The sequence below is a fragment of the Mustela nivalis genome (assembly GCF_964662115.1).
Source record: "Mustela nivalis genome assembly, chromosome: 12".
Taxonomy (NCBI): Eukaryota; Metazoa; Chordata; class Mammalia; order Carnivora; family Mustelidae; genus Mustela; species Mustela nivalis.
In genome coordinates, this window is record NC_139031.1 from 77,405,032 (window position 1) to 77,418,887 (window position 13,856).

The 13,856-nt window shown below is 34.0% G+C and overlaps 1 protein-coding gene across 8 annotated transcripts in view; it reads left to right on the forward strand.

The window, feature by feature from the left end:
- PCLO (piccolo presynaptic cytomatrix protein) overlaps window positions 1–13,856 on the forward strand; it is a 407,515-nt gene that overhangs the window by 313,975 nt on the left and 79,684 nt on the right. For 7 of the 8 annotated variants that reach the window (XR_014300995.1, XM_082692496.1, XM_082692497.1 and 4 more), the window contains exons 11-13: window positions 8,420–8,528; window positions 9,075–9,142; window positions 9,908–10,122. Coding sequence is in view for 7 of the 8 variants with exons in the window: in XM_082692496.1 (XP_082548622.1) it covers window positions 8,420–8,528; window positions 9,075–9,142; window positions 9,908–10,122 (392 nt within the window). In the remaining variant the exon portion in view is untranslated. The remainder of the gene's footprint in view (window positions 1–8,419; window positions 8,529–9,074; window positions 9,143–9,907; window positions 10,123–13,856) is intronic. The other variant, XM_082692498.1, reaches the window with a different exon arrangement.

Here is a 13,856-nt window from a genome sequence, read left to right on the forward strand (position 1 = left end):
TATAGGATTTTCTTTCCTTTTTAAAGGCTGAACAGTATTCTACTGTATATAAAGCATGTTTCATTTATCATTTATCTGTAATGGATATTTAGGTTATTTCAATGTTTTGACTATTGTGTATGTAACTATAATGAGCATGGTCCTGCTACTATCTCTTTGAGATCCGTATTTCAATTATTTTGGATAAATACCCAGAAATGGGATTGCTAGATCATGGGGTAAATGTGTTTTTAATGTTTAGAAAACATCATACTGTTTTTCAAAAGGGCTGCACCATTTTGTATTCCAACCAAGTACAAGATTCTGATTTTTCTTCTCTTTACCAACACTTACTGTCTTTTTTTTTAAATTTTATAATGGCCATTCTAACAGGTGTGATTTTTATTTGAATTTCCTTGATAATTAGTGACATTGGGTAATCCATCCTACATTATTTTCCCTTATAACAGCGTTCAGCGTAATTTCCCATCAGTGTGCATGTGCAAGTGTGCTATTTGCTTATTTTCTGGGAGTGGAATGGAAACAAGAGATAAGAAAGTCAATTAGCCTTTTTTCATTCCTAATTGACATTGTTTATCCACCAAAAAATGGTGCATCCCACAAAAACTATCTGTTTGTTCAACTATCTTTTCATTTTTTACATGTCCAAGTCTTCAAATAAAATTGTCGTATAGAGATTTACCTGGGTGTTTAAGTCATTTAAGCATCTGCCTTCAGTTCAGATCATGATAGCAGGTTCTGGGATCAAGTCCCCCACCAGGGTCCTTGCTAAGCCAGGGAGCCTGCTTCTCCGTCTCCCTCCTGCTTCTCCTGCTAGTATGCATGCATGTGCTCTCTCGCTCTCTCTGACAAATAAATAAAATCTTAAGAAAAAATAGTCGTATAGATAAGAAATATATTTTTTAAACTATCTTTTCATTATAATTAAGATGGATTTATAAAAAATGTATGTGTTTTTGTGCTAGATTTTACCTATTTGAGCACCATTTCTATGTAGATGCACTAGGAGGTAGGTTTTTAGCATAAACTGAATGAGATTTTCTATGTGCTGAAACTAGCATTAGCCTGAGAGATAGGTGAAGTTCATACTTCTGCACTACCATTAACTAACTGTGTGCTGTTGGACATCTTGTCACCTCATGTTTCACTTTTCTAATGTATTCTATAAGAAATGAAAACTAGAGCATCTGCACGGATCTTGCTTGCTTTGTAACGTGAGTCTGTAAAATAGTTGTGACCTACTTTTACAACACATTTTATTTATATGATTCTTTTTCAGTGCCTTTTTTATTGTTGACCATTAATACTGCAAAACATGTGCTAATCTATGTTCTTTGTAATTTTGTTTTTTGTGATTAGAACTAAACCTATTTTAGATCTGTGAGTATAGAAGTCATTGACTCTAAATATTTCAGTGTATTCAACCTAGAAAAAAAATAGTGGGCCTGCCCAGATTATTCAACTACTGTCTTTGATAATTCTTGGATTTTTTTTTCCTATTTGCAATGTTGTGAGAATTTTTTTTATTTTGCAATTATTTTATATTTATATATAATTTATATATGCATGCCACACTTTGCTTACTTTGCTTGTTTTTATAAAAAGTGTGAATGAAAGAAGAAATATGGGAAGTGAATCACTCCAGACCCCATCCCAAATTAATGACAGTTTTAAATACAGAATTCAACTTCTTTAATTATGAGCTATCGAAAAATTGGGTGCCTGGGTGGCTCATTCAGTTGAGTGTTTGACTCCTGATCTCAGCTCAGGTCTTGATCTCAGGGTCCTGAGTTCAGGTCCCACGTTGTATATCTATATAAGCTGTATAACATTACTCAAAGAACTCTTATAGTGGTATTATCATAGCATATACTTTTCCTTAACAATCTGTTTCATTTACATTGGGCTTGTTTACTCAGTATAAAAATATGCAATAGTTTTAAGCAAAGAAGTAGAAAGTTACTCCACATCTCATGTATATATATATATATAGATAGATATATATGTATATCTATATATGTATGTATATATAAATATACATACATACACACACACATACACACACACACAAATATATATGTTTAATACTACTAAAATTTGGAAGAATGTATATTTATAAAATTTACATTAAATATTCTAAGGAGTTTAATTCTATTATCAATATACTGTGAAGACAGGATATTGTGATAGATCACATTTTTTAAAATGTATAACTTAATAGAGTTAAAATTTTAGTATTTCAGATTAAAAACAGCTTTTGGTTTGAATGGCACTAGAACTGATTTTTTTTTTAATTACTTTAGAAAGAGGGAATGGGGGTAGGCAGAAAGAGAGGGAGAGAATTTCAAGTAGACTCCACGCTGAGTGTGGAGCCTGATGCAGGGCTCAATCTCACAACCCTGAGAACATGACCTGAACTGAAACCAAGAGTTCGTCACTTAACCAACTGGACCACCCAGGCATGCCCAGCTTCTAAGTTTAAACCAAATTTTGATTCAGACTACAAATTGAGTATTCCAGCCCCTGAGTTATCCAATCCAGATGCAAATGTGGCAATGGCCAATAAAGATAAACTAGATAGGGTATTCCCTGGGGGACCTGGGGTGTCAACATCAGCCCCGGGAGCCTGAACAATGACCACAGAGAGCAGTGAGAGGGAAGGTGGCGAATGCAGAAGAGGAAAATTAGATGACATGATCCCTATGCTTGAACATCTTACTATATATGTAAGGTAAATTTGTGGATAAGGAAAAATAATGAAAAACAGTGTGTAAATTTCAGAATGCAAACTATTTTTTCACATCTTCATATAAAGCTCCCTCTCAAAAATTGCATTTTCATAAATTATAAACAACCAGTTGTTTTTTCATTGTGCCATAGTCATAGACTTCTCCCCCTCGTAGAGTCGAAATAAACTGAAAAAGTGATCTAGCAATATCCTCCCCCTTGAGGAAGCCAAGAAAGGCAAATTAGCCAGTTTGCTGAAGGTCACAACGTCTAGTAAATAGCCAAGCTAAATGTGAACACAATATGATTATTGAGAAGAGAAAGTATCAGCAGTCAGCAGTACCTTGGTTCTTAAAACACATTTCTGAAAAAGTATTTGTCTTTCTGAAAATAGCATATATATTCCTTATTAAAAGAAGGGTAGATTTTAATTTTTTAATGTTAAATATCAGATACATTCACATCATTGCATTTGAAAGTATTATTAGACTATTGGTTAAAAAACTAAAATGTAACATTTTATTGTAGCCCTTTTGAAGCAATTTAGACTACATTCTCAATAAAAGGAAATTCAGATTATCTTCCTTTCAGTGTATCTCTGGAGTCATTGTCCTTGTTAATGGAAGTTGTTCTGATGGCCTCTTCAAGTTGTAAAATCATTTTTTTAAATTTAATTGTATTTAAATTCAATTAATTAACATATAGTATACTATTAGTTTCTGGAGTAGAGTTCTGTGATTCATCAATTGTAGGTAACACCTACAAGTGCCCTGTGAGATCATTTTAAATTCAACTCATTCAGGTGAACCAGGGAAATGGGGCTCCTGCAAATGCCTAAGGTTGGATACCTCTAGAGTGTGGAGAGTGAGGAGGGAAAAAGCAGGCAGAGAGAGACTGCTTCTGTGAAAGTCACTCCAGGTTTAAGTATGTTATGTACCAAGGCTCTGTTTTAAGTTTTGATCGAACTATGTATTCCAAGAGTAAAAATAAGAGTCGATCATAATGACAGTGACAAAAATGGCAACATTATTATGAGATTAGCTCTTCAAGAAGATACTTTACAACCTTAAGATTTTATGCTTCTAGATGAGTTTTCTTGGAAAAATACATCTGAGTTTTTAATGTCTTGTCATGACTGAGGGAGTCTCCTTTGTCCTGTAAATAGACAGGACACTATCCAAATATTATTTTTTCCCCTTACACTTCCCCTTCCTCCACTCTTTTTTCCCTCCCTGATATTCCATTCTTCTGCCATTTATTTCTTTCCTTCCTTTATGTTAATGTATAAATTGGTTAAAGTTCTAAAATACTTAAAAAAAACCCTGTATAGTAGAATAAAATATATCTATCTATGTATTTCTCTTATATTAACATTCCATCACTTGAAAATGAATGAGTAATTAGTATAACTGATGTGGACAATATATTGGACCCCTGAAACTCACTTGCAAGGTTTGTTCACAATTTAGAAACCCAAGGCAAATGACCATTTCAGATTCTGAGTTTTTGCTGCTGCTGCTGATTTATAAATGACTTTTGAGAGCTAATGTCCAGATTTAGGAAATTAATCTATAGTCATGGTTAATAATATCAATGGAGAAAAGTACAACATAAAGTATTATTAATTTATGATATACATTTATTTTTTAAATTAAGTTTGGGTTTTGTTTTGTTCTGTTCTATTACCCCAAAGGCATTAGATTCTCATTCCATAGCATGCCAGCCTCACTGGTTCATGTAGTTTCCCTCGTGTGTGTGTGTGCGTGTGTGTGTGTGTGTGTGTCTATAGGTGTGTTTGGTTTTTGTGTTTGTTTTTTTGTTCATTTATTAACTCATTCATTTTCTTTCAACTCATTTTCTTTTCCCACTTCCTTCCTCTGTTCATGAGCAACTATTTATAATTTATGTAATTTCTGTTATTTTTTTGGAAAATAAATAATGTACCTGGGTACAAGTAGCATTTTAATGTACATGAAATGCCCTTGTCCTGTAGACAGATCCTATTTCTCACTTGGTTTCAATTGGAAAATAGTTTTTAAGGTGAATCCACCTTTTGGTTAACACCTGGTATGGTCTTTGTCTGCACCCTCGCCAGGTATTTCCATCTGGAGCACTTACACTATACTCTCATTGTCCCACTTCTCCTAATACTGCCTCCACCCACAAATAGACACTCAGCAAGATTGTCTGAGTCAATATGGTATACATGGGTTTAATTTCATGATGTTCTGCTACATTGCCCTCCAGAGGGGTGCACTTATCTGCATTCCCATTAAAATAATTGCATCTTTATAAATTGTAGACAAGCGGTTGTTTTATTTTCCTGTGACATAGTCATAGTATTCTCACATCACATAGTATTCTCACAAAGTGGGGTATGTCTGAACATCATCCAGTAAGTTTAATCTCCTTTGGATATACCTTTGAAGTCAGGGTCCCCTGATCCTACATCCCAGTCAACACATAGTATTTTCTGGTTTTTAAACTTTTTGCAATATGATGAGAGCTAAGGAGTATGTCATTATTGCTTTAACTTGTACTTTCTAATCATTATTGAGTCTGGGTCTTTTTATATATACCTTTAACACTTTTAAAATTCTTTCTCTCTGGATCATCTTAGTTTTACTAACTTCCAGGATGTTTCTGCTTCTGCTTTTTTCTAGTAGAGTATCATTTTTTTATTAATTTTTTGACAGCATACAATATTAGACACAAGATGGTGATCACCACGTAAGTGACTAATTGTGCAGTGCCACTTACTAGATCCAGAAAAAATAGTTGTGTAATAAAAAGAGTAATGGGTTTTATATATGTTTGGATATACCTATGATTTCAACTGTTAGCTCATTAATTTTAATCCATAAGATGTTTGTGATATAAGGGTAAATAATAAATATAGACAAAGAAATAACACACATGAACTTGTGCATTATAAAGAATAGCATTTACCAATTTTAGGAGATATAAAGTTAAGGAATCCAGAAATTATAAAAACCCATAGTTGAGAATGTTTTATGTTGAGTGATATTTTTTTAATTCAAACATTACCTGACTATTGTCTTTTTTGGTGTTTGATAACATGTTAAGTATAAGATTGTAAGCAACATATTCTGTCATTAGTTGTTGCACATTGAATAAAAATTCAGTTGCCTATACTAATGGCTTTTAATAAGCCATTAGTATAGGCACTTTATAGGGATATAATTGAAACATCATTCTGTCCACTATCAAAGTTGAACAATTCATTAACATACATGTTGATTGAATTTAAATATAAAGAAAATGTAAATGCTGAATAATAGATATAGACATGCATGTATAGGCTGTATTCCAGGAATTATTTCTAAAACAAAGTCAGAGTACAGTTATCTTCAGATTGACTCTGCTTCCATTTAATCAATTAAATGATAAAATATTACTTTAGTGAACCTCAATATAGCATGATCATGTTCAACAAATGTTTATGTGCATTTTAAAATAGTTTATAGGATTTTGCAATTAACATTTTTCAAGAATGTTATATTTCAGATCATATCATACTTAATCCTTACAATTATTAGAACCTTCTTATGAATTAATAAGGAGTGATGGGTTATATTCACTTGGTTTCTTTAGTATGGTTCTTGTAGGATTTGTTAGGGATTTGGAGAGGTGGTGGATAAGAAAGGTGTTACTAAAGGACTAGTCGCAATTCACCACATTCTCTGTAGTATCTGATACTCACCATTGGAACCAAGTACTGGCAAAATCTTTTGAACCACAGTCCTGCACAAACTGGTGGAAAACCGAATGAAGAGAAAAGAAACTTGGTCTGTGTATCATGGAACAGAACAGGTGGTATATTTTATGACCTCAGGTGTATTTCTACACAAGATTCTAGTTATTTGTTGTGGGTTTTTTTTTTTTCAGCAATTTTATTAAAGATTTTAAATAGTTTTCCCTTTTTAATACTAGAAGCATTTTTTAATTTCATTAAACAATTATGTTTTGTAAATTTGCCCCTTTATTTTGAGAGGTGAAAAATAAACAAGTTAATCCAAGAAAAGAAGCATGAAGATTATGCAGCTGTTTCTTTTCATAGAATACGCTCTTGCCGAAAAGTGACAATGCAATTATAACACTATAATTTGTTTCAATTCAAAATCATCTGTATATAAATATACTCTTTATGCTGACTATTTCTTTAAAAAGTGTGTTTTTCAGTGTGCTCTTCCTTTTGTACTGCTGTATTTTTCTTTAGTGATATCATCGTTGTCTCTTATGTAATTTTCTCATTTTATATGTACAACAGCCTGGGATTGTTGAATTAAACCTAAGGCCCATCTGAAGATAAAGTTTTGTTGGAGTAAGTTCTAGAAAAGCCATTTTTGTTTGTGTTATTGTGCAATTTTTATGGACTTCTTTTGCCATTTCACTGTAGTAAAAGAATTTACCATACTTGTTTACAACCAGTAATATGCTTTCCAGTGTATATCAAAATCATTTAAAAACTTTCAAAGTTTCAGTTATGCCATGTTTAGAGTTTTCCACTGAAGCCAATGGTGAGCTGTAGGGAATGTCACATAGGCATCTGTGACGCTCATTAAAAATCAGTTGTTCAAGTGTTTCTTTTTGTTTCAATTATAGCTCAGTTAGAACATACATTTATTTTCTTAGGTAAAGCTGGTAGCACTCACAAATATTTGGGCACTGTAACTTGAATAGTTTCATCTAATTTCTATCCATTTCACATAGATACATATTAGGACCAGATGATTCATGCCAAATATGTACTCCTAGATTATTTGGACAGCTCATGTGAAATGGAGTAAAGAAACAAAATTTAAAATGTTAAAAAATTGTTATTACTTTTTTAGTGAAAATTCTCTTTCTAGACAGAGAGGAAACATGAAATGCCCTCTAATAATACAGCATACTTGACGCTATCCAGCACAAAAAAAAGAAAAAAAAAAAAACTTAGTGTTCTTTGTTGAAACATTATTAGGAATTTCAAAATGGTTACAGTGAACCATTAAACCAAGCTTGGGCCTTTCTGAGCACAGGGCCTTGTCCTACCACAAAGGCTACACCCCAGCCACCGCCGCCCTTCCTCCCCCTGCCATGAAGCTGTCCTCTCTGTAACATGCCTACTAATTCTACTCAGGCATGCCTTGCATGCAGTGAAGAAAAAGGAAAAAATTCCCCATGGAAATCTGTCTTATCTAAGCAAAGCTGAAGCAATTAACAGTTTCTCAAGGGGACCTTCACAACAAGCTATTAATGACTTTCTTCCTCCTTTCCCATTCCATGATGGAATATGGAAGTGTATACTCTTCTAGATGCTTGTTCCCCATAGGAAAATTATACTGATGCTTGTAATGGTATTTTTTTTCTGACACAAAATTGGCCTAAATAATATATGTTCAATAATGTTTTCTTTATTAAATCAGTGTAAACAAAATGCATGTGTTTGGTAATATTTAATAGGCTTTCAAAAGCAACATTTTGCATGTTGTAATAGACACATTTGATGAGTTCAGGTGAGTGATGAAAGCAAACTACATACGGTTGTGGTATTAATGTTCCAGAGAACTTTGAACTGTGTTCTCTGAAATGGTGTGCTGAGTTGGTTTTTAAATGTCTTCTATGCCCTACAGACCCCAACTAGAAGTACAACACATGTTTTATTTTATAATTGCATTTGTCTTTTTAGGGATGCAAGTATTGGAGTGGAATGGAATTCCTTTAACTTCTAAAACGTATGAAGAAGTGCAGAGTATCATTAGTCAGCAAAGTGGGGAAGCAGAAATATGTGTAAGACTGTGAGTTTTTCCCCATCTTTTTGTTTCCATTTTTTGGCTATTCATGGCTCTTTTAATTTAAAATTGTTAAGGTGGAACCTTTGCCAGTCAGCAAGATTTACAAGTAATTAGAAAATAAAGTGAATACAAGTTTTATAGATTTCTTGTGTTCAGAATCAAAGTCTAAAGCATAGAAAGAATTCAGCTAATTTTGTGTCTGATTATGTTAGTAGTTCTCCCCTTTCATGCTTTTATTGAAATATGCTTCATTTAAACGAAAGCCTGAACCCATTTAGATTTCATGTCTGTGTATAGTATTTCAAAAGAACTTACACTTAATCCATAAAGATTTCACCTTAAATAATCATTTTTATCAGCTGACTTTTAACAGCATTGCAAATATATATTTGGCTAGAAGGGTGAGCATGCTTGGAAATTGCTTTCTATCATTGACCACTTCTCATTTACCTACTGAAAAAAAAAAAATCAGGGTAGTTGGGGAAAAAAAGGCCTTTTGTCTCCGGTTTCCTCAATTTCTTTCTTAAGTTCTTTGTTTTAAATTTTTAGGGACCTCAATATGCTTTCAGACTCTGAAAATCCCCAGCACCTGGAACTTCATGAGCCACCAAAAGCTGGTAGGTGAAAGTCATCTGCTTTCATCCGGGGGTTAAGGGGGAGATGTAAGTGTAATGATAGTTGTAGAAGCAGGTGAAGCCATAGATGAAAATATAAACACAAGCATAGATAGTGTATGGGCAAAATGTATTTATAGACCAATGTCTATTTATCTACGTAATCATAAGCAGAATCAAAAGCACTACAGAAATGGTTTTTAGCATTCTAGGGGAACACATATTTGTATGTTTGACCCATGAAAGAAATTCATACAGAATTCTTGCTGTGTGAGTTTACATTTTTAACTCTTAAAAAATAAACTCATCCCACCAGAGCAATCCATGGAGCCATTTATTTGGGATCTTATAGAATTTTTAGATAATAATTGATTCTTTTTAGCATAACTGGACTATGGAACACTCATTCTTGAACATTTTGATTGCCTTTCCATTGTAAAGGAAAACAAAATCAACATGTAATTTCATAAGGACACGATGAGATTTAACTCTTTCTGAGCTGACAACTAGAGTCTTCTAAACGTAGATCCATTATTCCATGAAAAAATATCACTTCTTTCGTTATTTAACCAGTATTTACTGACCATTTCCTCTGCTACAGCCAGCATTCTCAGAGTCTGAGTGTCTGCACTAAAGAACAGACCCAGGCCTGTAGAACATTTCATCCATCTGTGCTTGCCAATTACCTTGTCATCTAGAACTCGCATAAACTCCATGGTATTGTGCACCGATGAAACTGAGATACATAGCCACTCTGTTTTGTTGTAGTAGATAAAGCGAAATCCCCAGGGGTTGATCCTAAGCAGTTGGCAGCAGAACTCCAGAAGGTCTCCCTGCAACAGTCACCGCTGGTTCTGTCGTCCGTCGTGGAGAAAGGATCTCACGTTCATTCAGGCCCTACATCAGCGGGATCCAGTTCCGTTCCCAGCCCCGGGCAACCTGGGTCCCCCTCCGTGAGCAAAAAGAAACACAGCAGCAGCAAGGTGAGAAGTGACTCTGAGTTACTTATTTTCTTGCTCTTTATTCAGATGAGGACAGAGGAAATCCAGTATCATTTTCTAAGGTGTTTTTCCTGTGGTTTCTCATTGGAGTGAAACAAGAAAATTTCCATTTCTTAGTATATAACTGATCAAAGTGTTATGACAATGATGTATTTCTACATCTCTTTAAATATTTTAGCAGTTATTATTGTGAGGCATATGCACAGTGTGTCTATTGCTTCATAATTCTAATGCTTCTTTTTAGTTGTAGTTGTTGAATAAATCTGAGCTTCTTTGTATATGGAACATTAGCTTTGCATCTTTTTGGGAACACAGGATACATATTATGCTGGATTTGGTAATTTAAATAAAAAATATAAAGGACACAGAGATAAAGAATGTAGGACAATGAGAAATGAGGAAAACCTGTAATATAAAATTGCCGCTTTGAATTTTATAACTAATGCCATACTAATTGGGGAGCCTGGGTGGCTTAGTCTGTTAATGTCCAGCTCTTGATTTCAGCTCAGGTGCTGGACTCAGGGTCATGAGATCAAGCCCCGCCTTTGTCTCTACGCTCCATGGGAGTCCACCTGAGACTCTCTTGCTGCCCCCCCCCCCATGCACACACATGCGCTCTCTCTCTCTCTCTCAGATAAATGGATAAATCTTTTTTAAAAAAGAAAAATTGGGGCACCTGGGTGGCTCAGGTCAGGGTCCCAGGGTTCTAGGATCCAGCCCACATTGGGCTCCCTGCTCAGCAGGAAGCCTTCTTCTCCCTCTCCCACTCCCCCTGCTTATATTCCTTCTGTTGCTCTCTCTCTCTCTCTCTCTGTTTCAAATAAATAAGTAAAATCTTTAAAAAAGAAAAAAGGAAAACCAGTAATATAAAATTGCCATTTTGAATTTTATCCCTAATTCTATACGAATAAATTTTCCCTTGTTGCAAGTCTTCATTTGAAATAAATGTTTATGACACTATTGTTTCCAAGCTACTGAGCTATTAAAAGAAAACATAGAATTAGTTTTTTAACCTTATAAAAGCAGATGACATGTAGACAGTTTGTAGCTTTTTCTTCATAGATTTGATACTTCCTAGGGAAATTCTCGTTGTGGTCAATAAATATATTGGAAAAAGTATTCTCTTGTTTAAGCATGAATAAAGATTTCTCTTTACATGGTAAGATATATGAGAGGGACAGGCTACGCTTGGGTAGACCAACTGCTGGACTTCAGAAAACAAAGTTCAAAAAAGCAAAGTATAAAAACACAACAGGTATCCCCCCAAATCCCTTTTATTCAGAAACAGACAACAAAGGTATATAATGTTGGATGTCATTAAAAAATGCAGTGAGGGCTTGAAGAGTGAGGTGAAGAAAGCTGGTGTTTAGCTAATGAACTGATTCAGTAATGGGGATACAGGGACCAACATTCCCAGCAGAGAGAGCAACATGTAAAAAAAAAAAATCTCAGAAACAGAAATTGCCTGCTGAGAATGTCGGTGTACAAAAAAAAAAAAAAAAAAAAAAAAAAAAATACAGGGATAAGAAATAAAGGAGAAGCCAAATGGTTGTAAATTGGAGGATATTATGTGCTCTGCCTGACTTTTACACTGCAGTCTGCAGGAAATGAAGAGTCAGTGATAAGCCGTGAGCAAAAATGAAGTAAGAATAACAGGAAGCCTTTGTACGTGAAATCACTCCACAGTCCAGTCCTGTCTTAAAATCAGAAGGTAGTCTTTTTCCTTTTCTCCTCCCTCTGAAGTGCCCCATGCTTTATGCATCTCTTAAGACAATTTGTATCTTTTTTTTTTTTTTTTTTTTTGAGGGAGAGACAGACAGTGAGAGAGAGAGCACAAGCAGAGGGGGGCGGGAAGAGCAGGCTCCCTACTGAGCAGGGAGCCCAATGCTGGATCCCAGGACCCCAGGATCATGACCTGAGCTGAAGGCAGGCGCTGAACCGACTGAGCCACTCAGGCCCCCCAACAATTTGGACCTTGATTGTAGCTACTAGTCTTCCTAGTTAGGCTGCAAGCTCTTTAAGAACCAAAACCCCTTTCTTACTTTCTCTGTGCTATTTAATCACATGGAAGAGGGGCTTACGCAGTATAGGAACAAAATTAAAAAATGTTGTGAATTAAAGCATCTTGGCACTTGTGAGTCTCTATACTATTACGGAGGTGCAAAATTTGATATTTTGTGATAGGTTAACTGTTTTGGCAGTGAATAGAAGATGAAAACAAGTATAATAGGACGAACATCAAGGAAATGATATTGACATGTTTTATGATATGCAGTAATTCTTTTCCATATCAAGAACATGGCCTGTGTGGTTTTACAGTATTTTTGCTGGAATAAAAATTTGTAGAACTGTATTGTTCATAATGATAGTCACATGTAATAAGCCAGCCCTTGAAATATGGCTAGTCTGAACCAAGATATACTGTAAATGTAAATTAATGCCAAATTATCAAGACTTACTATGAAAAAAAGAATATAAATCATCTCATTACAATTTTGATATAGATTTCATGGTGTAATTATAATACTTTGAGTAAATTGAGTTAAATAAAATACATTATTAAAAATTAATTTCACTGGCTAATTCTTACATTTTTAATGTAACTGCTGGAATATTTAAAATTACTAAGTCTCATTTCTACTCTTCAGTGATGATATAGAGATTACTTAACTCTTACCAGTAATAATAACAATAATCAAATCTAATCACTTTTGGGATATATATGTATATAATATTAAATGTACATTTTTATTTGAAATATATACTCGCTAGATGGTAACACCTGAAGAAAGAGACTGTTACCTATTCATTTCTAGGGGCATTTATCTCCAACATTTAGCTGGCGTAGTTTCTTGAAATATTTTTTATGAATGAATGAATAGATAAATTTAGTGATATTTCTTGACCCATCAACACGTAGTATTCATAAAAGGCAATGCATTTTTTCATTTGTTCTCTAAACCTACAGTGTTAAAGAATTTATACTGAGAAATCATGGAAATATTGAGTGATGGTCTGAAACTGACATATCCCTCAGTCAGATAATATGTCCACATATATCATATGTTCTTCAGATAATTTATAGAATTGTGGCTTTAACTCCTTTGTGTTTTCATTAAGGTATGAGACTAGGTATTAAATTATAAAATATTGAAATGGAATGCATTAAAACTAAAATATTTGAATATAGTTAGCATAATTATACATTTGGATACTTAGAATACCATCTAGTAAACATTCTAAACAATTATTCCTAAGTAATTATTAATCTGTTAATACCCAAGTGATTTCTTCTCCCTCGACATAAGTAAAATATGAATCAAAATTATTTAAGTACATGTTTAAATTATATAAGCTATGTATATGACTGTTTTAAATGATTATTTTGTTTAAACTCATTTAGCGTGAATTTTTATCTTCAAAATTTTGATTTTACCACCTGAAGCTGTTTGTCTCTGAGTCGGGGACATCAGCTCTCTGTTTGTACAAATACTACATTGAAATGTAACAAGTCAGCAGTCAGCCATCAGTCATTTTCTTCAGCATTAGGAACCAGCTTGCCAGATCACATTCCTAACTGTTCTTAAAGCTTTACTGACACAAGGAACTTTCTAAGGAAGTGAGAACTTATATAGAAGAGGATAGAACTTTAATTAAGGAATGTGAGTGCTCGCTTCGGCAGCACATATACTAAAATTAAGGAATGTGAAATACGG